The following is a 27701-nucleotide window of genomic DNA, read 5'->3' as shown; positions in this document are numbered from 1 at the left end:
TTGGTGCGGCCCTAGGAGAGCAGCCGCAGTGCAGTGATTTCCTTGTCATCAGTATTGCCCTACTCTACTGACCTCCAGGATATGGCAGTGGTCTAATTAGTGCTGTTCCACCGCAAGGCTTGCTGGAGCACTGTGTTGTCTTGTCCTTGCTTTGAGGATGTCTCACTGGGACCAGAAAGGCATCGGTCCCATTTAAAACTGGGTCGATTCAACATGATCTAGGACAGGCAGGAGGAAAGCAGGCTTGGGAGAAAGGAGAAGAGGAGGAGAGTGCATCCTATCAGCAGGTAGAGCTGGTGCTGGAGCTGTGTGGCTTTCTCCCCACCCTGGGCCCTGGTGATGGTCCAAGGTGCCAATGTTTAGGGCTTGTCAGGGCAAAGTCCATTCCAGGGCTGATCTGTGAGGAGTCATGATGCTCTGAGATGAAGTCAGTGCAGAGCGTATAGGATGAAGGCCTATCTGTCGAGATGGCAATCTGGATTTGTAACAGGGCTGTCTGCCACTGTAGCTGGTGATTTTGTGAGACTCCTATTCTGGTAAGGCTGGAAGTTGGTGGAGATCAGGAAGGCAGGTCTGCTCCCACATTTTTCTTCCACCTTCTTCCTGTGGAGTCAGGATGGAGTCAGTGTTCAGGAGCAGATTGAGCCTGATCTGTGAGTGGCTCTGGCCTTCTACCAGGAGGATCTGGAAGGGTGAGGGAAGAGAGCACAGCCCATGGTTAGAGCAGGGGCTGGGAGCAAGAATGCCCGAGCTTGGGGCTCTCTGTGCCACCGCCTGACCCCCCAACTTTGGTGCCGTTGCTTCTCTTCCTGGAGATGCTTCCCTCATGAGAGAGCTTGCTGTGCGACATGGCCAGACTCTTGTGGCTGAAGCCAAAGCCAGGGGCTTGTGATAGCCCTGGGGAGAAGCCCCGGGCCACAGCCCTGCTAGCCGTCATTTCCAGGGAACGAGGGCCTGGGTGTGCTGCGTCCCCGCTGGAAGCGAAGCAGCCCCAGGTCTCCAGGAAAGGAGCGTCGAATGCCCATGGGAAGCCCCGGAGTGCAACCCGCAGGGCCGGCGGGGGCGGCGGGGCCCGCGCGGCCGGAGCCCCCGCAGCCATAGCCGTGGCAGCGGCTGTCTCCTCCCGGAGAGGGCTGGCGGGGGAGGCGCTGCCGGGGATTCGCGCTGGCTCTGCCTGTGGTTTCCTGCCGAAATCACATGGCTCCTGCCGTTTCCATGGAGAGGGCCAGGGTGGGCGCTGCCAATTGCCTCTAAGAATTCCCTGCTTGCTCCCTGTCCATGGGAGTGGAACAAAGGGGATGCACCAAGCCAGGCCCGCTCTCGCCGCCGTGCTGCCCGCCGTCCCCCGCCTTGCACAGGACATGTGAGTGTCCCCCGGGGCCTGCACAGCCCCGCTGGCCCCAGGGAAGCCGTTGGTCACGGGGAGGAGAGGGGATCGCGTCGCGTTCCCCCTCGGGAGGGCGCGTAGCTGCAGGGCCGCATTCCCTGCAAGCCTCGTTTCTGGCCCAGGGCAGGATGGGCTCTTCGTCCTCCCTGGGAAGGGCACCCCAAGCCCCGGTGGGGCAGCCCGGTGGTGGCTCTGAAGCGCCCTGCCCAGGACGGGGTGCGCTGCGAGCCGGTCCCCAGGGCAGCCGCGCTGCCTGCGCTGCCCCTGGGTGGGGACAGGGTCGGCACCAGGCGGCCCCCTGCTCTGTCCTATCCTTGTGCAGGACAGACAGGCACTCCCGCACGTTGCAATGGGCCGAGGTAGTGGACGGAGATACGTGGGCAGTGTTGGGGTTGTCCCCCTGCCACCGTCCCATCAGCACTAGGCCCTCCTGGGGCTGGGATTTGCGGTGCCTGGGCTGAGCTCGGCACAGGCGGTCGCTGGGCTGGCGGCCCCCACTCTGGCCAGTTTCTGTGGCAGCCTCTGTGTTTTGTGTGGCGGTGGTGCCGCTTGTTTTGATTCTGCAGCAAGCTGGGCGCTTTGAGCTTAGTGGTGCCCAGCCCTGGCCGTGTCGCGGCCGGGAAATCCCACCCATGTCAGGCTGAGATGCTGAGATTTCCCAGCCCCGCTCCAGGAGGGCAAGAGACAAATGGAAAGGCGAGCGTGTCCATATAGGGCTCTTTGTGAGTGTCTGCAGGAGGCTGCAGCTCCAGCCCCGCTGCCCTCAAAGTCGTCGAGGTGCCGCTGAGTCTGGAGCGATTGAGGCTGGAGCGATTGTCTCTGTGCCCGTCCCGGAGTGGGGACTGCCCCATCTCCCTCTGCTGCTCTTGTCCCCTGCTTCAGAGCAGGGCACCTGGGGACCGGGGCAAGGCTCCTGAGGGTCCTGGGTGCATGGCCACGTCAGCTGGGTGCTGCCTCCTCCATGGCTACGGAGCTTTAGCAATGGAGGAAAACAAAAATGCTTGGAGGAATTAATGGGACAGATCTTGCTTTGTTGCTGGCCCGATCCTCCTGTCTCCCAGCCCTGCGGAGCCTGCCAAGGAAGCACTTGCAAGCACCTTTAACTCCTTCCCTGCCGCACTTTGGGCAGGCTCTGCCCTGGCCTAGCCTAGGAGATCAGTCTATGACCCCCCACCAATAGCAGCAAACAGGCCCAGTGGATTTTACCCTTGCCAGAGACTACTGGGGCTAGAAATCCTGACCTTCCTATAAATCCTGTGCCAGTCGGGGACCTGTTCCCTAGGTAGTTGGTCCCCTGGCACATCCCCTGGGAGAGGGCTGAGGCCTAACACAGCTTATGACACCAGCACTGCACAAAACTGTCCAGCACAGGGGTGGTTGTTGGCCGTGTTAGCTGGTCTGGTGGTTTGCTGCCCATGCTGTGCCAGCGCAGGGCATGTTGTCCTGGAGGAGCATGTTTGGTTCCCCTGCTTGCTATCCATGCCTGTCATGATGAATGGGTGCTGGAGACTTGACCTGCCTTTTCTGGATGTGCTGAGTGCTGGCCTGGTGGTAGCCCAGTGACTTCTTTCCAACCTCTGTCTGGTGTTCTTGTTCTGCCCAGGAATTTGTGTCTTCTGCTGCCATGGCAAGGCCTGGTGGGATGCCCAGGGAGAGGAGCCCCAGGGTGCATCCCTGTTCAGGCAGACAGTTGTCCCACACCTGCTGTTACCCCAAAAGGAACTCATCAGGGACTTGGGGACTTGCAGGTGGTGACGTGTAGCTCCTGGGTTATTTGTCCTTGCAGTTCTCCTGGCAGGAATTCAGGGGCCCTTTTCTTCCTGGTATGTGTGGAGGATTGCTCCCTGGAGGCTTAGGTGGACCCCCAGCTTCTGGGGAGCCCCCAGAGGGATTGTAGAAAAGCTTTGTGTCCAGGAGCGCATGGACGAGGGCAGCTCTCCCTGACGTCCCCAAAAGTCTGCATTGTCACAGAGGCCATGGTGGGCATGGCAGAGCTCCCGCTGTGCTCTGGGGTTGCTCTAACTTGGAGAATGAGGCCGGTGAGCTTGGGCTGCGAGGTCAGGACAGGCTTTGTGCAAGTCCAGGCCATCATGAGGCTGGAGCAAGGCAGCACAGGGCTGCTTCCACTGCCCCTGCCTCCCCGGCTTGTGCTTTGGGGCTATTTATAGGGCTGCCATTTATATCTGTTCTATTTCTGCCCTGACGTCGTATCAGGAAGATGCAAGGAAGTGACGGGGAAAGGGCTGAGCCTGCTGCAAGCCTCAACGCCCAGCTGGGCTGCCTGGCCCCCTTGGGCCACCATGGCCGTGCCAGTTCCGCCTGCCCTGTAACGGCCAGAGGGCAGAGGAGCAATGTCTCCCAGGTCCTGCCTGTGCCGCTCCTCCCTGAGCAGCTCCGGGAGATGGGCAGGCCACAACCAGGAAAGATCCACATGGGATTCCTGCAGCGGGGCAAGAAGAGAGCCCCGCAGAGGCGGGATGTCCACCCAGGGAAGGGAGGCTCCCTATGGTGCCGGCGCCAGCCTCGCCACAGGTAGAGCCTCCCTTGTCACAGGGACTAATTCTTCTCCAGCCCTCGGGGCACAGAGCTGTGATCTGCGGCGTCGGGCTGCCGTGTTATCTTGGCGTTGGCCTCTCCGGTTGCTGTTTCTTGCATTCGATTAGAGGTGTTGGTTGTCTCATGCAGTGGGGAGGAAGAGGATCTGCAAGTACAGTTCCTCATTAGTATAGTAGTGGTAAGCCCAAAGGCTGGGATCAGGCTCTCCCAGGCCAGGACTGGCCTCTTCTACCCTATACAGAGACTTGCCTTCCTGCAGCCATCACCCCCTCGTTCACTGTGGCTCCCTTTTGAGCTGCAACGATGTTTTTTGTGGCTGGAAACGTCACCTCCTGCTCACTCCTGGGTCACCCCCATGGTGTCACGCTCGTTTCCCCCTCAAGAGACCAATGCTGAGGTGCTGACAATGCAGCTCCCCGTCCTCTTTTGCACATCAGTGCCTTCTGCCTCAGCTTGTGGTGCAGATGCCAGGCTGCGGGGTGCCCGCAGTAGGATGGCTGAGGCTGGCAGGTGCCCCTTAGTGCCACGTTTCCAGCTGTGAGATGCTTCCAGCCATGCTGGGGCAGGCCGGTGCCTGTGTCTGAGCAGCACTTAGCAGGGAGCGGGCTAAAATAACTACCCGATCACCTTGGCCTTTGTCTAATTAGTGCTTGTGCACCTGGGGGATGCACCCCTGGGGCGGGTGGCTTCTCTGATGGCTGAGTGATGCAATGAGGGGCACAGCCTCTGAGCTTGGCTCCTCCTTGGCATAGCACGAGGCTCCAAGCAGGCATCATGGCAGCAAGGGAACCTGTCTGGGACTGAGCACTGCCACAGCATGTGGAGTCTGGGCAGCTCCTACTTTCCACAGGGGACAGGAATGTTGGGATGTGTTCTGTGGCATCTTGATGTTCCTTCTGTCTGCTGGGATTGACTGGCCATGGCTGCACCTCCATCAGCAGCACATGTGTCCGAGCATGGCTGCCTGCATGAGTGTTTGTAAATTTGGGGTGCTTTTCTGCTGTGACTTAATTTTGCATCTGGAGTGAGATGTGATTTGGCCTGGGAGAGCTGTGCTTGGGAAAAGCCAGCCTGGGATCTGCAGAGGGATCCTGGCAAAAGCTACCCCTCTGCTCTCCCAAATACAGGTTAGTTATTGAAGACTTGATATTTTAAGGGAGGAAAAAAAGTCTTAGCAGAAATGAGAATAAACTTGTTTGTGACTCTTGCTGTGGCCTCTGTTACAGAGCATGGGACAAGGAGAATGGGATGGAGCCCAGCAGCTTTCCCCGCTGTGCTTGGGGACCAGTCTGTGCCTAGGTACCTCCCCGGCACAGTGTCAGGACTGTTTCTTGGGTTCTCTGCGCTCCTCCAATTCCTGCGGGATTTGGGCCATTGGGAAAAGCCATTCTGGGCCTCCCAGGTCTCCATTTGCCCAGCTCTGCACAGCTTGCCTGGAGATGGTCACTGCTCCTGTGTTTCTGGCATTGCCACCAGCCAGGGTTTGGGGAGTGAAGCGCCCATCTGCTACAGCTGGGAGGGAAACTTCACCCTGCAGCAGGGCTGGCAACAGGGCAGGACCGTCTGCCTGCGTCTGTGGGCAGTGCCAGGAATGCCCTGGCTATCAGAGCAATGCCAGGCATAGCTTTGCTGGGAGGGGAGAGACCCGGGAGAGCTCTCCAGGCCTGGGCAGAGCAGCACGTGACGGAGAGACCTTGTGAAAGACGTGTGGCTCAGGCAGGAGGCCCAAATCGCTGCTGTGTTGGAGGGGCAGATGCGGTTGCCCTGGCTGGCTGGCTCAGGGCCAGTGTGCTGAGCACCTCAGGGGCTTCCTGAGCTCAGAGGAGGTGGCCTGCACCTCTCTGCATGGCCTCCCCCTTCCCAGCACCTGCTCTGCATGCCCAGGTGGCCAGGCAGGCTCTGTGGGCACGTATTCCTTTACCTCCGCCGCTCCGCAAGCTTTCCTGGCAGCACTGCTCACGCCCTTCGCCTGCGCTGTCCCAGCAAAGTGTCCTGCTGCTGGCAAGAGCCACTGTGCACCCGCTGTGGCCTGTGCCAGCCAAAGCACCTCAAGATCCTCTGCACGCCCGGGCATCCTCCAAGGCCTTTGGAAAGCGTATGCCCATGTCCACTGAAGGGCAATGCCCAGGATGGTGCCATGCAGACCCCTTGCCCGGGGTATGGGCTACCCCCTCAGCACCAGGCAAAGCTTTTTCAGGGCTCCAGGGCAAGGAGAGGTGGGTGTCCGCAAGCACGGTAGCGAGGCCACCACTGCCAGCCTCTTAGCTGCAAGGCCCAGGCCTCTTTTCGTGCTGCACGGCGCTGGGAAGCGCCTCTCCCCGCACGCCCAGCGGCTTTAGCGTAGAATCCTTGTTAAACTTTAATGAGAACAAACAAGCCTGGCATGGGCCGTAGCTGGAGGCGCACAGCCTGGACACGGGCCGGGCACCGGCTCCGCAGCGCTGGCAGCAGGGCTGGCGTGGTGGGACTTTCACCCATCCGCAGCCCTGGCAGAGCCATGGAGCCCCTGCGTCCAGGAGCAGGGCTGTTGCTGGAGTGGTGATGCCCCCAGGCAAGAGTGGCCCTGGGTGCCCCGCTAGCTCCTGGCCTTGTGCATCGTGCAGGTGCCCTTCTATGGCCGGGCTAGCTCCAGGATGGGGAGGCAGCCCCTCAGTTGACTCACTGTCTCAGGAGGATATTAGTGGTCCTGGAGAACCCCCATGTCTAGAGGCACCTCATAAGGACTCTGCGCCAAGGCTTTTCCTCCCGAGCCCTGCCCTACTTCACTTAAAAGCGGCAGCAAACAGGAAAGGAGCCTGGGAGGGAGGTGTCTCTTCCTGCTGCGATGACGCCAGCCTTTCCCAGACTGGATGGGGCTAGGCTGCTCTGGTCTTTTCCTTCAGAGACAAGGCTAAAGGCATAAAGAGGGCTGGGGTGGTAGGGGTAGCCAGACCCAAGTACCCTGGTCCTTTGGTCCGTAGTCCTCTCCTGCCCCAAATGCGGCTGCTTGAGGGATTGATTATCCTTGTGGATACACCATGCAGGGAAGCTCTGCCACTTTCTGCGTGTGTCGCAGCCAAGGACAGGGACCCAGGTTTATCCTCCCCTTCAGTTCAGTGCAAGGAGTTTTTCCCTGTCCTCAGCCCTTGCCTGCCTCTTGGGAGCTGGACTCCCCAGGCGCATGGGGCATCCTTGGTGTGACTGGCTCCTCAGTCATGCCTTGCTGATTGTAAGGCCAAACTCCTACGCCTACTGAACAGGCGGGAAAGAAACCCTTCTTTGTTAGAGCCTTAACAACCATCCCCTTCGGTTCCCACGTGAGAATCACACCCATCATCCTTTCAGAGTCCTGGAAGGAAGTCTGGAGCAAAACCAGCCTCCCGAGGACTCTGGAGACCCAGATAGCACGAGCTAGGAAGATCTGAACAAGGAAATCCTTTTTCCTAAGCAGCCACTAGATGCGGTGGTGAAGTAATGGGATGCTCCATGAGGATGCCATGGGACTCTCCATGCCAATGCCTGTTGTGCCGCCTGTAGCAAAGCAAGGAGAAAGGCCATCCAGAAGAGAGAGCAGAGAGGTCTCTCCAGTGCGGCTCATCCCTAGCAGTGGTTGTGAGCCTCATCTGCCAGGGTGCGAGTCGCTCTGCCCCGTGGGTTTGTGCCCACCTGAAGTCCATGGAGCCGGAGTGAGGGACCGTGAGTGCAACATCTCCCCCCTATGCAGTCTCTGGTTCTGGTTTCAGGCCAGCAGCTTGTTCAGAGGGTGATGCTGGTCTCAAATACCCTGTGCGGCTCAGGGTATTTGTGAAGGGACAAGTGGAGGAGGCAGCCAGGAGGGGCCCTGCCCCAGGTCAGCGCTTGCAGGGCCCCTTCCCGCCGTAAGGGATGTCCTCCCTTCCCCGGGCTTTGACTCAGGCCGAGCGTGCGGATGCGGCGCCGGTCAGTGATGTCAGCCCTGGACCAGGGGAAGTGTGGGAGGAGACTGCAGCGCGCGGAGCCCTCCCGGGCCGGCCGCGCGGGACACGGCATGAGGGAGAGCCGGCGGCGGCCGCCCGCCGTGCCCGGCACGCCAGCCCCAGCCGCAGGGGCGCCCGCCGCCCGCTATGAACGGCAAACGCCAAGGTACCGAGCGCTGGCAGCGCGGGGCCCTCTGCCCGCATCCCCCTGCAAGGTCCTGGAGGGGGCTGGGGGGTCCTCTGGGTGGAGAGGGCCTTGTGTGAGGTGGCTTGAGAGCTGTGGGCCTGTGACTGCCCAGCCTGAGCGAGGTGAAGGGGACGTGACTTGGGGTTGTCTTCTGCGTGTTGTCCTGGTCAGGAGATCCGAGGACGGGCTCGGGGAGTGCAGAGCAACGGCATAAGGTGCTCCCGTGCCAGGCAGGAAACGGGAGTCTGTGGGGACACCAGCTGCATTCTAGTCCCTTCTCCAAGTTCATGCTGATGGCTGATGGATGTGGTGGACGTGGGCGTCCGCAACACTTAGCCAAGGCAGACGCTGGTCATTTGGGGGGACTTCAGCAGCTGGAGGTTTGCAGGGCAATGCGGATGCTGGGAGCAGGAGGCTGGGCACCCAGATTTTCACTGGGGGTCATCTTAGGGTGAGTGACGTCACTTGCTGTGCCCTAGGGAGGAGCTCTGTCCCTGCCGGGGACACTAGGGATGGGCAGTGAGGGGACATTGTCACTATGGAGCGCGGAGACGTGATACCAGGGGACAGGAGGGTGCACGGGGACGTGGCCCTGGAGAGGTGCCGGAGTCCGTATCTGAAGGTGGAGGTGGATGCTGGCTGGGACTGAGTGTGCGTTTCCAGGCGTGTTCGCTCCTGATGGGCACGGGAACAGCCTTCCCTCCCTGGCTGGGGCATAGGGCACGCTGGGGCTCCAGGATGGTGCACGTTTGGATACCAGAGCAATGCGTCTGTCCTTGGCAAATGAATTTTCTTCTCCCTCATGCGCCAAGACTCCTCTGCTACGAACTGCTCCATACAGATAATGAGAATAAACAGAGCGTGGATGCTGTGTCCAGCATCCCTGGCACTGTGGCCCCAGCGGGAGCGGGCAGAGCTCGTGTATCCTAGGGCTGGTCTCCTGCATATGGGGACTAAGTTGGGTCTGCTGGGCACCTCCAAGGAGGTTCCTGATCTCTGCAGTGGGTCTGATTGCCCTAAACAGGCCGTCCCCTCTGGTGGGGCAGGGAGGTGACCCATGTCCATGGTCCCCAAGGGGCTGGGGATCCTGGCTGGGTGCTTGGTCTTTCTCTGAGGGACCCAGCCTGCTGCATTCAGCCCCTTCCCTGTGACCACCGCAGTCCTGGGCCAGTTTCCTAACTGTCCTAGAAGACAGCTCACATTCAGCATAAGTGGGGACTGCCCCAGCCCTCCTCGGTGGCCTCACTGGCTACCAGTTTGGGACTTGTGTCTCCTGGGAATTCCGGGGTACCCCAGGGCAAGAGGCAGCGGGTGCCCTGGTCTGGGCAGCCGGGTGGGAGCTTGCAAGTTCCTTTGCAAAGTGTGCGCGGACTGTCCGCCTATGCCTCGTCCTGCCCTGCCCTTCCTCAGGGATACTCCGAGGGGTAAATAAGCATTTCCTCCAATTCTTCACCGTCCCAGCTCCTTCCTTTTCCTGCTGCCCTCCCACTCAGCGCGAGGGGCCGGGCGGTGTCCCGCGGGCGCGAGGGTGGACACCTCCACTGTACCCAGGCTTTGGCTTCGGCAGCCCGGTGGGCCTCTGTGTCACTGGCCCCATTGCAGAGCAGCCAGAGCAGCATCTGCTGCCTCAACGGGGCAGGGGGCAGGCCTTATCGCGGGGAGTTTTTTTCCCTGGTGAGTCATGGGGAGCTGTGATGAGGTTCATCGGACCAACAAAAAATTTCCCCCTCCTTGCCTTGCGTGGCGGCTCCGCTGGGGGCAGGCAGGGAAGGGCCTCGCTTCCTGGAGGGGAGGCAGAGCGTGGAGGAGGTCAGAGAAGAGGCAGCTCCCAGGCCCTCTGTGACCAGGCGGCTCGGCACTAATCCCCGGATGCTCCCGGCCGCTGTGCTGGGAGGGGGCGGGCGGGAAGGAGGAGGGGGACCGGCTGCAGCCCGTGCACGGCAGCGGCCAACGCTGTCCCCGCAGCCGGAAGGGGCTGGCGGGGGCCTGGGGCACACACGGGGGCTAAGGCAGCAGGGATGCAGCTGTACAAACAAGGATGCGGCCGCTCGGCTGCGGAGGAGGAGGAGTGTCAAATGCTTGAGTTCACGGAGGGATGTGTCTGTGCCCAGGGAGGTGGCTGTGTGCAGGTCACCATGTGCCATCGGCATGGGGGCTGCGGCTCAGCTGCACCAGCCCCCCTGGAGAAGCCCCTCACCAGCCCTTGCTGCTGCTCTGGCCCCGCTCCTTGGCGCTGGGGACATGGGGCGCTGGCGGGGCCCTGCTGGGCACCCTTGGGCGCTTCTGGCCTCAGATGCACCTTTCTGGGTGGCGTTTCTGGATGTGCTGGTCAGAGCGCAGCTCCCACGGCAGGAGGGCTGGGGGTATGGAGGAGCCTGTTTGGGCTCTTGGGGCGTCTCCAGCTGTCGCAGTTGTTGATAAACCCGAAAGAGCGACCTGAGGCTGGTGTCTGAGTGTCAGAAACAGAAACCAGCTAGGACCAACCCAGCCGGTTGGACTGCCCCCCGCCTCCCATGCCGTGCGCGGAGAGGAAGCTGGTAGCAGCATTCTTCATATCCAAATCATCTTGAGAGCACCAAGCGCAGCAGAGAAGAGGTGGCATCCAGGCTGGAGAGCCCACGGGGCGGACTGCGGCGCTCGCTGCCAAGCGGTCTGCCCGGCCCCCGGCACCTGGGCTCTCCTGGCCGCCGGCGTGGGCAGCGGCAGCCGGCGGGCTCCGGGGTCCCCCCGCTGTGTCCCTGCGGGGCTGCAGGCAGCCCGTGACCGAGGCGCTGCGACCAGCAAGGTTCCAGCGGACAGCGGCTTTGTGAGTGTTAACCCTCTTCTCGGGGCCAAGGAGCACTGCCTTGGCGGGGCTGGCAGGGACAGGAGCTCTGGGGCATGGGGACGTGAGGCTCCCACTGCTCGCGGCAGGGACCCTTTCTGGACGAGCACAAGGAGAGGGAGGGACGTGCCCCCCGCTCGGCTGGTGGCAGGGACATGTGTGTGCAGCTGCTCTGTCTGGCGCTGGCCTCGCTCTGAGCCCGAGGAAGGGCTTCCCCAAGGAGCCTGCAGTGAGATGGGGCTGGTGGTTGCCCCACAGGAGTGCTCCGTGGGCTCCGCGCACTGCCATGGCCAGCCGCAGCGGTACCAGGTACCTCTTATCTCGGCAATGTCTGGAATGCACCGCGCTGGGGCTTTCCCTGCTCCAAGAGCCGAGCGTGCCTGGAGCAGGAGCCCCCGTGCTCGGCCTGCCCAGCCACCTCCTGGAACGAGGCGCCCCTTGCTACCCGTGCCCAGCTACCCCCTGCTGCTCCCCGGTGCCCGGGAATGCCAGGCTGGAGCATCCCTCCATGATTGGCAGGAAAGCAGAGCCTGCTTGGGGGCTCTTGAATGAGTTTGGGATTGTGGCATGGAGCTGGGCTGCAGGGCACCACAGCCCAAGGACACTGGAGGGTGCTCGTGGAGGGGACTGGAGGGCAGGAGCTGGCACTGGCAGCCCTGGGTAAGGGCTGGCAATGAACAGTCAGGACTCCAGGCCGCTCACTGGGCTGCCTGGCAGCAAACCCCTTTGCTGAGCGGTCCCGTGGTGCCGGACGAGGCCTCTCTGCACTCGTTCTCGCAGCAATCGTGGCCCTGCAGTGCGGTGCAACCTGGGGGAGAGCCTAGCGGGGGCTGTTGGGCTGGCACAGGAGGATGTGATCCTGTGGGAATCACAGCTCATCACGATGCTCCCCGTCCCAGTGGCCTCAGGCAGGCTGGAAGCGTGTCCCACCTTGGCCCCCCAAGCTGCTGGAGTATATGAGAGATCCTGGGCATCATGTTAACTTTCCAGAGAGCTGGGTAGGGGAGGGACACTGCTGTTGCACTGATGTCCTCAGCATCCTTCTGCCCTTGGGATGTCCTCAGCATCCTTATCCGCCACCACTGCCCTCAGCATTTCTTTCTGCTGTGATGCCCTCAGTATCCTGTTCACCTGCGATGCCCTCAGCACCCTGCTCCCCAGGGAATGCTCTCAGCATCTTTCCTGGCAATGCCCTAAGCATCCTTCTCAGCACCGGCTCCTGCCTGAAGGGCCTTTCTCAGAACTTTCTTGTGCCCTCAGCCGGCCTCGGGGGCTGGGCAGGATGGCCTGGGTGGGCTGTGCTCTCCTTATGCTGCTGAGAGTGACCTGGCCCACACATGCCCGTCCCACTGCAGCACTGGCAGGCGCTTCCCTATGGATTAGGCACCATAACACCCAGCTGGGGCAGCAAGCCCGGCTCCGTAGGCCTTGCTCGCTCGGCAGGGAGCTGATTAAACAGCCCTGCAGAGGGTAATCTGCCCAGGCCCTGCAGGTCAGACAGGCTGCTGGGGATTACAGCTCCTGGTAATGAGCTTAATTGGGACAGTGTTGTCCTGGAAACTGGAGGGGCTGGCACTGAGCTGACTCCCGGGCTCCAGGACCTGCAGCGCCCTTGGATTGCTTGGTCCCAGGCTGGGGGACAGGCGCCAAGGAGAGGGGACGGATGGGCAGCGGGACTAGGCCGCAGGGCCCGCCGTGCCCCAGCTGCGCTCGGCAGGGTTCTGTCTGTGACAGCCGCCTTTGAGTTGTCACCGCCGTGGTGCTGCGGCCCTGGCTCGCACCGGGGCCACTGGAGCTGGAGCACGAGAGCCCAGGCCGCAGCTGGGCACGGGGCGAGGAGCACGTGGCGGCATGGCCTCGGGGCGGCCGGGCAGGTGTGTGCGCGGCGCTGCGCGCGGGGCCGGCCTTGCCGGGGGGTGGCCGAGCACGCGGGGCACTCGCTGGGCCACCACGGCCGGTTGGGAGCGCGGCTGGCGAGCGGGGCGGTCACTGGCTCAGGAGCCAGGGGAGGGACGCGGTGGTGGCGATGGCACCGCGGGTGTCTCTGCTGGATCCTGCGCAGCGTGGGCAGCCGTCACAGGGACTGGACAGGGACTAGCAGCAGATCTGGGGCTCCTGACACTGTTTCTTTGGCATTGCACTGCTGGGGGCAGAGGGGTTGTGGCAGCAGTGGGCTTGGGCATGTTCCTGTTCGCTGTCCCCATCATGGGCACTGTCCATGCGGATTTTCCAGGGTCCTTCTGGGGATTACTCTGCCTTTCGTTCCCCAACACAGAGCTGTTGGCTACAGCTGGGGACTTTCCAGAGTGCTTTGTTGTCCATGGGTTTCCGTCCCGGCAGCCGGAGCAAACGGAAGCGAGCTTGGAGACGGCAAAGGGCTGGGCTGCCAGGTCCAGCCCTGGGCCCTTCCTGGCAGTGGGACGTGGGATGAGGCTGCGGGGGAGATGGCCAGATCAGGGCACCGTGTAGGACCTGTCTGTGTTCTGGAAGGGCCATGGTGGACCTTGGAGGTCAGGCTTTTTCTGTGGTTCCCGTGGACTGGGATGCGTCCATCTGTCTGTTGCTCCCCCTCGTCATGGGTAACCCTTTTGTCTTGTGTCCCGCAGGGAGGCCCTCCAGGTCACACTCGACGATGTCGCTGTCTGTGCGGCCGCAGCGCCGAGTCCTCGTCACCAAGATCAATAGGAGCCAGTCATTCGCAGGAGTCAATTCATCAGTGGAGAGACCCTTCAGGTAAGAGCTGGGTGCTCACACTGCAGAGGATGAGGACAGGGCAGGGTCTGTCAGCCCAGCACTCAATGGTGCCACATCCCAGTCAGGAGGAAGAGTCATCCCAGGCTGGATGAGGGCCGTGCAGCCCGCCTGGACCATGGAAGAGCAGATAGAGCACGACTTCCCTCTACCACAGAGCTGCAGGTGTCCCTTGGGACATGGGCATGCCATGGGTTTAGACTGCTGGGTCATGGCATTGTAATCCCTTTTTTCCTAGCTCTTAGCCAGGCTCCTTACTTCCTGATGCACCCAGCATCTCCAAGGCAGGAGAGACATCTAGCAGAAAGCAGTGTCACGAGCGAGCCTGGCCTCAGGAGGGCCTCTTGCCACACAGTGGACACCTCAGCTGTGTGGGCACAAGTCCAGATAGAGCTTCCTGTGCCTAGGAGCAGATGTGAGTCCAGCTCGGCAGGCTCCAGCTGCCCACTATGGAGACACCTCCCGATCTGAGGGTGCCAGCCTAGCTCGTGGTCACTCAGAAAAGCGAATACAGGTGGGGCTGGATGGACTCCAGCAGCCAAGCGGCTTCTGGGGAGATGCTTGTTGCATCCAGGGCCCTGGAGGATGAGGATGAGGAGGAATGGCTGTGGAGAGCAAGCACTTGCCCATCACTCTGGCTTGGGGTGAGGCCAAGACATTCACTACTTCCCGCCCCTGCCAGCAAAGATTCAGAGAAGTCTTTGGCCTCTCCTCCAGGAAGCCGCATAGGATGGGAGGTGCAGAGAGGCATAGCATCAGGCTGCTTTCCCGAACGTGTCACCGTGCTGTGGGGTGGCATTACAGAGCTCTCCATCTTCAGGCTGAGCCCTTGCTGCTGACAGCCCTGGCTTTTGGGCAGTCGTATGCATCTTAGGGGCTGTTCTCATTCCTCCTTGCATCCCTTTCCTAAAGTAAGCAGTGTTTTCCACCCCTCTGTAGAGGTCTCACAGACCTTTGTCATACTCACTGCTGTCCTGTGGAGCCATCCACCTTGACACGCAGGGTCCAAGACTGTCCTGGGCCTGAGATGTCACCAGGATGGCCAGCGATGACACAAGTGGCCATAGTGCCTGTGGCTCATGCACTCGTGCAGGCCCCAGCTAACCCCTGTGCCTTGCTGAATGCACGTGCTGCTTCAGGGTGTTTGCACCTATCTCTGAACCTTCACACCAGTCACTTTGGACCTCGTGGGTTGCCCATCCCATCCCTTCTGGCACTCAGGAGGTTGCAAAGCTGCTCCTGTCACATGTGGAGCATGGGATGCACTTTGGGCCTGGGGCTTTCTCTGCCTGGAGGCAGTGAGAGCCAGCAGGGCCCATGAAGACGCTGCGACCCCAGACCCGGGGCCCTGGCTGGCTCCAGCAGTGGTGCAGACTCGGGGCAGGCAGCGCTGCCCAGCCCTGCAGCCGCTCGGGGCTCTGTCTCGCCCAGCCCCGCTGGCCGGTTAGACTGGCTGGCAGGGAGTCGTGGGAGAGGCAGGCAGGTCCGGACGCAGCGCTCCCAGGACCTGGCCTCCTTTCTGGGGCTCTCTCTGGTCTTGAACTGAGGTGACTTGGCAGGCTGGGAGGCCCTGGGGTTGCCCCCAACTATGTGTTCACCCTGGCCGTGCTGGGTTTGCCGGCCTCTCTCTGCAGGAACCTCTCGTCCTTCACCCCCACCGTCTCCCGCAAGGCTGGCTCCAGGGTCAGTAGGATGTTCTCAATGTCCCACAAATCCCCGCCACCCAAGGTGCCTCAGCCCAACCGCCTGGATGAGGTGTATGAAGCGCTAAAGAAGGGCCTGACGTAAGTTTTGGGTCTCCCTGTGGCTGGGAGGTTGAAGTCAGGGAGGCCCAGAGGGTAAGGGGACTGCTTGGCATGGACTGGGACAGGATTAGCAGCTTTCTCTCTCCTCTCAATCCTGCTTCTGTGCAGTGCCTCAGGGTCCTGAAGCAGTGCGGGAGAAAGCGTGCAAGCTCCTGAGGTCCCCCAGGGCAACAAGAGGGCCGGGATTGCACCATCTCCATGAGACTGTCCCCAGTGAGGGGGGACAGTCATAGTGCTTCAGTGTTGGCCCTGGTCCTACCCTCTGCATCCTAGAGCGGGGTGCCTGTGGGTTCCCTTGTCCAGGTGCTCAAGGCCACTGTACATGGGAAGTGGGAAAAGGGAGCACAGGGCCTGAGCTGGCTTGATGGGCAAAGTGTGGGCTGTGGCTGGCAGGGGCCAGGCCACGCGTGCCACCTCAGCCTGACCGCTGTGGTGCTGTCGCCCCAGAGCCTACCTGGAGGTACACCAGCTGGAACTGGAGAAGCTCAGCACCCAGATCCGTGAGTCCAAGAGGAATTCGCGCCTGGTGAGTGTCACAGCCCCCAGGGACGTGTCTGGGCAAGCCGGCTTCCATTCGGTACAGCCTGGGTGCCTGGGAGAGAAGGGTCTTATGGGGAACAGCACTTTGCTTCGTGGTCTTGGTGGGGCAATCCCTTGTCCATCTGTGCCCTGGGCAGAGCCTGTTCCTGTGACAGCCATTGGGTTGCCCAGGGTTCCTGTTCTGTTGTCTTGCACATCTCTGCAGCCCTGGCTGGGTGCTCCATGTCCCCTCTGACACGCTATGGGTGGTGGTTGCGTGATGTGCTGGGTCTCTTTGGGCAGAGCTGGCTTTGTGCTGCATCTTATCCCTCTCCTCTCTCCCCCAGGGCTTTCTCTACGACCTGGATAAGGTAAGTGGGAACAGTGTCCTGTCACCTTTGCCATCCTCATCCTAAGGCCAGCAATATGCTGCTGCAAGCCCCTTTTCCTCTAGCAGTGTCCCCTCGGCCAGTACCTGCCCTTCCGTCTGTGCAGGGCAGTGTCTACGGCATGGGATTGGGGCACTCTGGGCAGGGTGGGATGAAGCAAGGACAAGCAGGGACTTGTAGCCAGCTTCTTGTACACAGAAGCTGTGGTTGGTGACCTGGGTTAGCTCTTAGCCTGGGTGAACATGGGAGAAGAGCACCCTGGACCCTGCAAAACAAGAGAGGCTGGAGGCTGCTGTCAGCTCGTGGGTACAAGCTCAGCTTCGGCTCTGCTCGCCACCAGCTACACCTCTGCAGAGTCCTGCACACAGCAGGGCCAATGACCAGGGCACGTCCCAATCAATGGCATGGGCATGCAGCAGGCCTGGGCACATCCTGGCCTGCTGCCCCTCTCAGGAGGGTTGCTCTTGCCTCTGACACTGTCCCCTCTGCTCTTCCAGCAAGTCAAGTCAATAGAGCGCTTCCTGCGTCGCCTGGAATTTCATGCTAGCAAGGTAAGAGTTGGGGTCTGGCATCAACTTTGTGGTCCCTGCAGCACTGGGAACATGGGACTCTTCCCTGCCTGACTCCCAGCTTGTTCCTCGCATGAGTCATGCATCAGCAATGCCAAGGCAAGCTTGTGCTGAGCCCCACTCAGCCTGCTCTACAGCCATGTCTGGGCACAAATGCAGCCATGTGCTGTCCCACCGGGCACGTGGTCCTGCGTGAGCAGGGTGCCCTGGAGGCTGCCCGAGGAAAGGCTTAAGGTGTAGCAAGTTGGTGCTGGCCAGCCCATGGTCCTTGCCTGCTGCTTGGCCCTCCCAACACAGCAGCCTGCCCCTTGCTGCAGCTCTGGGCCTCTCCTTGCAGATAGATGAGCTCTATGAGGCTTACTGCATCCAGCGGCGACTCCGTGATGGGGCCCACAACATGGTCAAGGCTTACAGCACAGGGTCCCCGGGCAGCCGAGAGGCACGTGAGAGCCTGGCTGAGGCCAGCAAGGGCTACAAAGAGTACACAGAGGTGAGGAGCTTGGCATGGGGGTAGGTCAAGAGGTTGCTGAACCTGGGGGCTGCTACTGACAGGTGCTCTCCATCCTCTGCCCCAGAACATGTGCCTGTTGGAGAGCGAGCTGGAGAGTCAGCTGGGCGAGTTCCATGTCCGCATGAAAGGTAACACGCTGGAGGGGGACTCCACTGACTGCTCCCTCCCGACCATGGGCTCAGCTGTGCACTGACGCCCCTCCGTCTTCTCTTGCAGGACTGGCAGGTTTTGCCCGCCTGTGTGCTGGTGACCAGTATGAGGTTGGTGGGACCTCTGGGACATGGGTCAGGCTCCACTATCCTCCACCCTGTGCTCCTTGCTGTGCATGGGGATGTGCAGACAGACCCTGACCTGGGGTAGCGTTGCTGACTGGGCTGGTGTGGGTCTGTGACGGGTGGCGTGAAGCCCTGGACATGCCTGGGAAGGTGTGGAGAGCACCCACCATCCTAGTGCTGTGTCTCCCTCCGCCCTCATGCCTCTGCTCTTTCCCCAGATCTTCATGAAGTATGGACGGCAACGGTGGAAGCTGCGGGGGCGCATTGAGGTGAACAGCAAGCAGGTGTGGGACAGCGAGGAGATGGTTTTCTTGCCCCTCATCACCGAGTTCCTCTCCATCAAGGTACAGGGCTCTAGGGATAGAGCAGATAGGAGGAAGAGACAATGTGGGTTGACAGGCACTGCACCACCTTTCTTGGGAGCCATGTAGGGGCCCTGGGAGCCATGTAGGGGAACAGCAGCAGAGGTTATGCCATGCCCCAAGGGAAAACTGCTCTAAACACTTGTAAAAAACCATGAGCTGCCTGTGGGAGGAGAGCACACCAGATGCAGCACTGAGAGACAGTGGGGGCTTGCTGCAGCCCAGCTACCACATTGCATCTCTCCAAGGATTGCCTCCAGGACCCGAGACCTAATCCTCGCTGGAGAGGGTGGAGTGGGTACTCTTCCACGGTTGTGGCATGCAGGCAGCAGCAAGGGTGCTGTGTGCCTAGCATTCAGTGCCCTCATCTCATCCTCTCTTCTCCTTTCTTCCCCAGGTGACGGAGCTTAAGAGCTTGGCCAACCATGTCGTGGTGGGCAATGTGTCATGTGAGACTAAGGACCTCTTTGCAGCTCTACCTCAAGTAGTGGCTGTGGATATCAATGACTTGGGTACCATCAAACTCAGCCTGGAGGTGACCTGGAAGTGAGTACCTCAGCAGGCATCCTTGGCAGGGCATGGCAGGGCAGGGATGCCTGGCATGGCAAGGCAAGAGCTGGCCTGCTCTGGGTTCTCCCCCATCCTGGGTTGTAGTTATGGGGTGCCAGAGGAGGACTGAATAGGACCATGGGGCCCTGCTTGTCCCAATATCCCTCCTGCTCACTGCAGAGCAGAGTCAGGACCCCATCATTTGGCCTGCACCCTTCATGTCCCTGCTCTGTTCACCAGCCCCTTCGACAAGGACGACCAGCCCTCAGCAGCCAGCACTGTCAACAAGGCCTCCACAGTGAACAAGCGGTTCTCCACATACAACCAGAGCCCACCTGACACACCATCCCTGCGGGAACAGGCTTTCTACGTAAGTGCGGCGCGGGGCAGAGCTGCCCACTGTGCAGGGATGTGTCCACCCAGCCCCTTCGTCGACTTACGTGTGCCCTGCTAGGTCCCACTGGGTGGCACGGCAGAGGAGAGATGTCCCTCTCTTGTCCCTCCATACCCCTTGCTCCATCCACCAGGCCACGGCCTCCCAACACCAGCCTGTAAGCCCCTGCTCCTCCCGTGTTCACGGCTCCTCTTCTCTCTGCCCAAGAGCCCGGCGCGGGCAGCCGACAAGCACGGCTGGTCCTTGTTGGACATCTTTCGGGAGACACTCTTCGAGAAGCTGTCTCAGAGCTGCTCCTGCGGCGACGTCTCCTCGGTCGAGCTCGGGAGATGGCCGCAGCAGGGCTGTGTAAGTGCGAGGGCTGGAGCCGGCCTGTAGCTTAGCCCAATGGCTTGGCCGTTCTGCAGTAGTGATAGCTGCTCCTTGCCTCCTACTCACTAGGCCTTTCCGAAGGCCGAGGTCCTGATCCTGCCAGCTGATGGCCTGATCCTGCCAGCCAGGGCCCTGGCTGGCATTAGGGGATAGAGCCACCAGGGATGCTGGTGCAATGAGCGCTAGTGGCCTCAGCTCCCGCTGGAGCCCGGCCCCGGGAGCGTTGGCCGTGTGGGCTGCTCCTGCACCTCCATCTGTGAGCCCTCGTGTGAGAGCCAGGCAGTAGTGAGTAGAAGGTGTGTCCGTGTCCCCGCACTGGTGGCATTGGCGTGGCGTTGGTGTGACGTGGCGTGCTGGCTGGTGCTGCCCCCTGCGGGCTGGTGGTGGGGCCGGAGCTGTCCTCATAGCCGTGGCGTGTGGCAAGGCTGCGCTCCGTGCGTGGCACCTCCTCTGCAACAGAGCTTCCCATAGCACCCGGGGGCTGCTGGGGTGCTGGAAGGGCACCCAGCAAAGCGGGGTGCATGCGGTGGGTCTGGGCAGCAGGACTCCTGGTTCCCTCCCCACTGCGATATGGGGTCAGGGACTTGAAGGAGTGGCAGCACATAGGCAGTATGGACATGATGTGCAAGGCTTCTGCCTTCCTCTTTTCTGAGACTGTGGAGCCAGGCTGGGCAAGAGGACTGAGCCAGCAGCTCCAGGGCCCAGGGTCCTGCAGCTGGAGGGAGCTGACCTCTTCTCTGGCGTCACGAGATCCCCAGAGTCCAAGGGCTGCAGCAGCCCCAGTGCCTTCCATCTCAGGAATATCCTGGCCCCCTCAATGGGATGGAAAGGCAGCCCAGGTGATGGCAATGCTCCTTAGGAGCTGTGCGGCCAGCGCAGGTGCCCAGCTGATGCACTGTGTCCTCTCCCTTCCCAGAACATGTTGCGGCGCCAGGAGGAACTGGAGAATGGCACCGCCTGGTCCATCTCCTCGGAGTCATCGGATGATTCCTCAAGCCCCCAGCTGTCAGGCAGTACCCGGCACACGGTGCACAAGCCTATTGTGCAGCCAGAAGTACAGGCCTCGGCCCCAGCCATCGAGATCTCCTTCTCCCAGCAGCAGGAGGCAGGCGCTGGAGCCAGCATCCCTGCTGGACCAGGGCTGCCCGAGCGGCCAGAGGAGCAAGGCAGCTCCAAGAAGGATGTGATGGCCAACGGGCATGTGCCCTACTCCCGGACACTGAGCCACATCAGTGAAGCCAGCCTGGATGCCACGATGGAGACTAAGGCTGTGGAGGGCATGTGGGAGCCCTCTCCAAGCCCAGAGGACTCTGGCCCAGGCGAGCCAGACACAGACTCCCTCCCTGGTGCCTCAAACGTGGTGCCAGCAGCCTGGGCAGGGCAGGACAGAGGCCTCGAGGCCAAGCCCCGCGGCATGGTGTCATGGGCTGAGTCTTGTGAGGTGGAGGCCACGCGGGCAGAGCCGGTGGCTAGCCAAGCACCAATGCAGGGTGGCTGTGACACCAAAGCCCCCACACAGGCCACGGGCCCAGCACACACTTCCACGGAGGAGAGGCCCATCCACACCCAGCTCCTTCCTGCCGCTCCCCCTGAGGTGCCACGAGTGAAGGCCGTGGACTCAGGCTTGGAGGAGGCCATCAGCCTCCTGGGCTCAGCCCTGGAAGACTATCGGGGACAGTTCCCAGAGCTGCAGCCCCTCGAACGGGAGCTCAAACACCTGGAGGAGATCCTGCTGGTGAGGGGGCCTCAGAGGGAGTCCACAGCAGTGCTTGGGGATGCGGGTGGTGGGGCCATCTTGGCAGGGCACAGAGATGAGGGTGCTGGGGCCATCCCAGCTGGCAGGGCCTGGGGACGAGGACGGCATAGCCATCCTGGCTGGCGGTACACAGGGACAAGCGTGCCAGGCCGTGCTGACTAGCACACCAAGCTCTGACGAAGCCATGCGCTCCTCCACAGCACAAGCAGGGGGTGTTCCTCAGCCGGGCCTCCAGCATGAGCCTCACGGTGGAGCACGCGCTGGAGAGCTTCAGCTTCCTCAACACCTCTGACATGGATGACTCAGAGGGCTCTGAGGAGGAGGCCATGCGGGATGAGAGGTGCGCAGCAGCGGGGCTCAAGACGGGGTGCGGGGCAGCTGGGACAGGAGTGTCCAGGGACCCAACCTTTCTGGGGAGTGTAATGCCACCCCATTTTTCTCTGGGGTCTGGGTTGAGAGACAGCCCTGCACTTCTGGGATCTCCTCCGTTGCCTAGCCCAGAGCAGCCCAATTGGAGTAACATTGTAGGTCCTACAGAAACTCTGCTTCTCCTGCAGCGATGGGTGGGGAAGGGAGGACTGACTCTGGGTTTCCTGCCCAGACCTGATGGCTCCATCTCTTCCTGGCTCGCAGGAGGGCTGGCAAAGCCCGCCGTGGGAGCGGGGCCCCCAGCGCCTCTGAGATGGGGGCGGACGACGCTGGCCTGTGCAGCTGCTCCGAAGGCAGCACAGACCCCATGAGCACGGGCAACGAGTTCCTGGATAAGTCCCTGGTGCTTCATCTCAACACCTGCAACTGCCTGCTGCTGGTGAGCGCGGGGCACAGCCACGGGGCCTGTGTGGAGGCTGCCAGGTCTGGGAGGCCTGCGGGATCCCGGCAGACCAGGCAGCTCCAATGACCCTCCTCGTGCGGGCTCTTGCCACAGCCAGTGCTGTGGCCTGGGTGTCTCCCTCTGGCCCTGAGTTCAGCGCCTTGCCTGTGCCTTGCAGAAGCTGGGCACCTTCGGGCCGCTGCGGTGCCGGGAGATGTACGCGCTGGACAGGCTGCTGCGCGAGGCGCAGGTGCTGGAGATCGTGTGCCAGCTGACGGAGGAGCGATCGGGAGCAGCCGGCTCTGCTGCCGAAGGTAACGGCTTGTGGCGCAGGGACGCCCGTCTACGCCACCCTGACCGGGCTGCGTTGGGCCTAGCCCCGCTCTCGTGGGCCTGGCTTGGCCTGCCAGGGTCCAGGGAAGGCTTGACCGCATGTGTCCCCGCAGTGGTGCAGTTCTCAACACAGAAGGACGGGGTGCTGCCCTTCTGGGACCTCTGCGTGGAGCTTCCCAACGTCTACACCTGCCCCGTGGAGCGGTTCCTGCAGGTGCTGAGCACCCAGTACGCAGCGCTCATCAACGAGCGGCACCCCGGCCTGGCTGACGCAGGTGAGTCGGCACCCTAGAGTGCTTGGCAAGGGCATTGCCAGATCCTCCCACCCACCCGGCTATGGGTGCCAGGCGCACTGGGGAGACCCCACTCACCCTGACCTGGGCTCTTCCCTGCAGTGTGCGTGAAGGTGGTGGAGGATGTGCTGAATCGGCGGCTGCCCCGGCGACCTGGCAGCGCCCAGAGCGAGCAGGTCACCATCTTCCAGTACTGGAGCCACTTTGAGTCGCTCAATGCCCTGGTGCTGGACGCCTACATGATGGAGCTGGCGGAGGAAGGTGGGTGCTCTCCCGCTCCTGTGAGGCCCTGGCACGGGTGCTGGAGGTTCCTGCATCCATGCTGTGGAGGAGCAACCTATAACAACTCCACAGCCTGCCCCGAGACATCCATCCTTGGATGGGGGGAATCGGCCTGATGCGTCCCTTGTGTGCAGCACACTCCTGTGCTTCTTTCCTGGGCTCCCCTGGTTCTCCACCTGTCCCTTGGCACCTTGGCTTGGATGTCTCTGGGAATATCTTGCATGAGGGTCCCTCTGCCCAGCGGGGTTGCAAGATGCCCAAGGCTGCACCCGAGGAAGCAGGGGCAAATCAGCAACGGAGCCAGGCCTCTGGCACCGCGGCTTAGCAGGCCCTTCCCACAGTGCTGCTGGCGCAAAACCTGAACTCAGATGACCAGGACGTGGTGCTGCGGGCCCTGAAGCGCGTGCCCGAGGGCCGTCTCAAGAAAGAGGGGCTGAAGGCACTGAGCCTGCTCCTCGTGGAGGGTAACAGCAAGGTGGTGAGCGCCGTGTCAGCCCAGCTCCGCAGCCTGGCGGAAAACCCCCGCTTCCGCCAACGGGTACGTCCTGGGCTTGGGATGAGGTGGCCTGGGAGGCTGCCTGCCCTGTCTGGCACAGCCGAGGGCACAGCCCTGACGCCCGCTCTCCCACAGGCCCTCGTGTGCTACCTGGACCAGCTGGAGGACGAGGAGGTGCAGACGCGCGTGGCTGGGTGCGCAGCGCTGGGCTGCCTCAAGGTCAGAAGGCTACAGGGAGAAGCTGGTAGTGTCCCGGGGCTTGTGCCAGTTTAGTGCCAGGGCTGGCCTAGCTGCAGGGTGGACTTGGAGGAATTGGATGTGTCCAAGGGCTGCCTGGTGCTGCCACATCCCGCTGCTCCTGAGATGGGGGAGCTGGAGCAGGGAGACAAATGTAATGGAGAACCAGGCAGGGGCAGGCCCAGGGGAGGGAAAGCACCAAGCCAAGGGATGTTCCTGCCCAAGACTGGGCAGCGGGAGGACGAGGGAGAGCTCGACAGAGGCTTTGGGACCCACTCATGCCAGCCTGGTAGCTGCTGTGGAGCTGCAGCAATCCATGCTGCCTTTCCCCCTGGCTGTGCTCCTGCTGCCAGGTCTCCCAGCCACATTTAGCCCTGTGCCTTGACTCCCACAGGCCAAGGAGAGCATCGAGCAGCTGGTTTACCTGTGCCAAACAGACAAGGAGCCTGTGCGGGAGGCAGCCAAGCAGAGCCTGATGCTGTGTGGTGAGTGCCCTGCTGCCTTGCTTTGCTCCCTCCCCATGCAGGGCTCCCAAGGGGCATCTCCCAGTGCCATGCGCTGGCATTCCCTGTGGGAAAAAGGTGTCCTGGGCTCCTCCCTGCCTAGTCTAGCCCTATCTGCTCTGGCTCATGTCTTCCCTTGTGCCAGCACCCCAAACTCTGCCCAGGCAAGAGCAGGCTGGCGGTGGGCAGTGAGGGCTGGAAGCACCCCTGGCGCCGGAGTGCTAAGTGTGGTTGTTATTTATTATTTGCTAGATGGCACTGAGAGAACCATCTGAGTGGGTTTCTAGGCCTCCGGGTCGTGACAGCTGCTGCACAGGTTGGGACACGTGAGCCATCCTCGTCCCTGGTCCCTGCTCCTGTTGCTTTGCTCACAAGTATCTCGTCTTAGAGCCTGTCAGCCACGTCGTGTTTTGGAGTCCGTGCGTCTTGGCTGTTTGTAGAGCCCGTCTCCGTGGCACACCCGGCACGTTGTAGGCACCTTGTGTCCCGTTTTGCAGCCATTTGTCCATGTCACAACCTCCCGCTGCGGGATGGCCGCTATGCGCAGATCTGTGTTGCGGGAAGAAGGGGGTGCCAGGGCAGAGGTGGCTGGGCCACTTTGCAGCATGGACATCCTTGTCCCTGCATGTAGGCAAGGGTGCTGGGGAGCCTTGGGGACACTGGAGCAAGCACACACAGGCGTGCACGGCTGCTTAGGATGCAGGTGAGATGGGGTCAGCAGCCAGAGCTTGAAGTTGAGCTGCAGGCAAGCCCTGCCTTGTGGGCACAGCACAGCTGCAGAACACGATCTGCCATGTCTGAATCAAATACGAGAGCCCTGGAGGCTTCATGAGCCTGAACCCAGCCAGGACCTTGTCCAAGGCTGTGCTAGGCAGGGCAAGAGCCGTTTCTGGGCTTTGTGGCTGTGTCACCTGGGCTCAGTTCCACAGCCCCCCTTCCAGGCAAGAGAAGGTGGCTGAGGATGAGCAGGGGCTCCAGAACGCAGGTTCACGCACCGCAACCTGTGCTTGCAGGGGAGGACGGAAAATCAGCTCACCGGCGCCTAGAGGAGACCCTGGACAGCCTCCCGAGGATCTTCGCACCCGCCAGCATGGCCAGCACAGCTTTCTGAGACACCACGCGCCCCTGCCTGCCGTCCCTCAGGGCAACGGCACCGCTGGGCAGCCCGGGCTTGCACGGACTGGGCCAAGGCAGCACCCAGAGGCGCCCACCCTCAGCAGCGCACTGCAGTATTACCCCTACCAGCAGCTTGCCGCCGCTCACTGCCTTACAGAGCACCGTGTCCCCTGCCCCTAGACACTGGCCGTTTGGGGTGGCCTGTAGGCACCCTGCGGCGGGGAGGGGTTCGTACCTCTCGCCCTTTGATTGCTATTTAAATGACAGGGAGCTTGTCCTACCTGCCCCGTCGCTGGCTGCAGCTGCTGGGACCGGAGCAGGGCAGAGACCTACCGGACTTCTCTGCCACTTCCCTTCCTCTTGCTCGAGGGCGCGTGCCCTTCCCCGGAAGGACCTGCACTTTGGAAACGATGCTGTTTCTTCCCAGGAGTTTCCTGGGCTGTGGGGACTGTCACCCTTTGCCACCCAGTCCTCAGGACTTAAATAAAATGATATATAAGATATTAATATATTCTGCTGGCATTTCTTCTTTCCAGCTCCACATGCTCCTGTCCCTCCCCAGGCCTGGCCATAGGGAGTGCAGTGAGATTTGGCCCCAGCTCAGAGCCTTTCCCAGTCTCTTGGGAAGCACTGTGGAGGGCAGGGGCAGGAAGAACAACAGACAGGGATGGACAGAAAGAATGGACAGAAGCTGCCACCTGTTTTTTTTATTATTATTATTTGTTTTATTTTATTTTTTATTTACAAATTTTTGCAGAAAAACAAAAGCAAAAAATTCTTTTCTATAATGTCTCTATAAATCTATATATAATGTAAGTACAGAGAATGACTAATTTTGATTTTCAACCAGAAATAAAAACAAACCTTTAATGAGCGATGGTGTCACTGCGTGGGTGCTTGCTGAGCTCCGTCGCCGAGGGGCAGCGTGTGCTGGTGGTTTGCAGGGCTCACGGGTGGGCTTTGAAAGCCTTCTCAGCAGCAGGAGGAGCTGCCACTTGTTCTGAGCTTTGCAAGAGTTACAAAAAAAAACTTCTGCAAAGCCCTTCCTGCTGGGCATGAGAAACCTCACCCAAGCTGGCATGAGCAGTGTGTGCTGAGGCCTGCCATGGAGCTGCTGCCAGGCAGCTCCCCGTGGGGCTGGTGCCCAGCGAAGGGTGCAGGCTTTGCCCTTAGAGAAGGGAGGTGATCGCTGGGCAGGCAGGCACAAGGGCATCCCCAGGACCTGGAAATCAGGATGATCCCATGCAACATCCTTGCTGTTTCCAGGGCAGGCTTGGTTTCTAGGCACCATGGTAGTAGTGGAGCCAGGGCCAGAGCTTGCTGAGCTCATCTGGTTTTTAGAAACAAGCCCACTGGGATTTGCTGCCTTTAGGGTGTCCTCTCAATGTGGTGGCTCTGAGCTACAGAGGATCACACAAGAGTAAGGCTGGAAGGGACCTTTCCATTCCCCCTGCCTGAAGCAGGCTCAGCTAGAGGAAGTTGCCCAAAACTCCTGAATATGTCCAAGGATGGAGACTCCACAGCCTTCCTGGCTGACCCGTTCCAACCTTTCCTGGGCTGCTTGTTCTAAGGTGAGGGCAGCCCTGGGGAGCAAGGGACAGATCACGAGTGCTGGGAAGCTCCCCTGCTGGCTCCAGGCACAGGCCTGCCGGGGCCCACACCACCAAAAACGTGGCCCAGCAGTCACGGGGGGATGGGGCTGTTGGGCTCTGCTCTCTGCTTTGCATGGTCAGGGGCTGCCCGCAGAGCCGCACGTCCCCTGGCTGGGAGAGGAGGCTCTGCAGAAAGGCTCTCTTGGTGCGCAGGGTGTCCCGGACGGGACAGCCGCTTCATGTAGGTGCAGGACGCACCTTGCTGACAGTGAGCGGCAACACCCAGGCACTCGCCGGCGTTGGGAGCTGTGCGGGAACACCGTGGATCTGCCCTCCTTTACTCCAAGCAGGTCTGTGCCAGCATCACTGAGGCCCTCTGCCCCATGGACATTGCCAGGTCACCTGGAATTGCAGGCCTGGACATTGAACTGGATGTCAGTTCAATGGAAAAGGAAAAGTCTTGTCTTTTGAATGGTACTCACTTAAAACATTCACTGCCGTTTCCATCCTGCTTGTTTGTTTGCTTATCTTTTGAGGGTCGGGAAGGGGCAGGATGACAGTCACCAAAGGCAGCTATTTGGAAAGGGCAGGGAGCTGCACCCAGGGGTCGGGCACGTCCTCCAGCCCTCGCAGAGGAAGTGCTCGCTCTGCAGGGCCGGCTCACTGGACGCAGCGCCACCGAGCGCGTTGTGCAGCAGCACGTTTGCCCTTCCAAAGAAAACCCTATTCCAGCACCACATTCGTCAGCCAAATGCACGGCAGCTCTCCAAGCACATCTCACTTGCAGACGTGCCTGCGCCCAGCGGCACCAACGAGTGCAGCAACTACTTGCTGCAGTCTGTAGGAGGGTGTCCATGTCACAGTTACATTTTTCATGTGCTCTGGCTTTAGAAAGAC

At 61.1% G+C, this 27701-nt stretch overlaps 1 protein-coding gene across 1 annotated transcript; it reads left to right on the top strand.

Annotated features, from left to right (window-relative positions):
- Positions 1 to 1250: 1250 nt before the first annotated feature.
- Positions 1251 to 25234, top strand: RIPOR1 (RHO family interacting cell polarization regulator 1). The gene is made up of 22 exons (XM_088534599.1): positions 1251 to 1363; positions 13496 to 13622; positions 15275 to 15424; positions 15893 to 15971; positions 16312 to 16335; positions 16851 to 16904; positions 17260 to 17412; positions 17498 to 17561; positions 17650 to 17693; positions 17927 to 18052; positions 18468 to 18616; positions 18860 to 18989; positions 20302 to 21120; positions 21342 to 21481; positions 21775 to 21949; positions 22131 to 22266; positions 22399 to 22560; positions 22681 to 22839; positions 23202 to 23398; positions 23492 to 23575; positions 23988 to 24078; positions 25110 to 25234. Exons 1-22 carry the CDS (start codon positions 1279 to 1281, stop codon positions 25205 to 25207), a joined length of 3246 nt encoding a protein of 1081 aa, XP_088390725.1. The 5' UTR covers positions 1251 to 1278; the 3' UTR covers positions 25208 to 25234.
- Positions 25235 to 27701: the final 2467 nt, after the last annotated feature.

The sequence above is a fragment of the Tinamus guttatus genome, unplaced genomic scaffold (assembly GCF_059628265.1).
Source record: "Tinamus guttatus ecotype Peru unplaced genomic scaffold, ASM5962826v1 Tinamus_guttatus_pri_ptg000576l, whole genome shotgun sequence".
Taxonomy (NCBI): Eukaryota; Metazoa; Chordata; class Aves; order Tinamiformes; family Tinamidae; genus Tinamus; species Tinamus guttatus.
This window is presented reverse-complemented; position numbering and strand designations above follow the sequence as displayed.

What these genes read in the sequence shown, in the direction of transcription:
- RIPOR1 (XM_088534599.1), top strand. Translation starts at nt 1,279, where the DNA reads ATGGGAGTGGAACAAAGGGGATGCACCAAGCCAGGCCCGCTCTCGCCG. An exon ending in CCCCGCCTTGCACAGGACAT is followed by an intron (nt 1,364 to 13,495) that starts GTGAGTGTCCCC and finishes TGTGTCCCGCAG; the next exon opens with GGAGGCCCTCCAGGTCACAC. An exon ending in ACCCCCGCTTCCGCCAACGG is followed by an intron (nt 23,399 to 23,491) that starts GTACGTCCTGGG and finishes GCTCTCCCACAG; the next exon opens with GCCCTCGTGTGCTACCTGGA.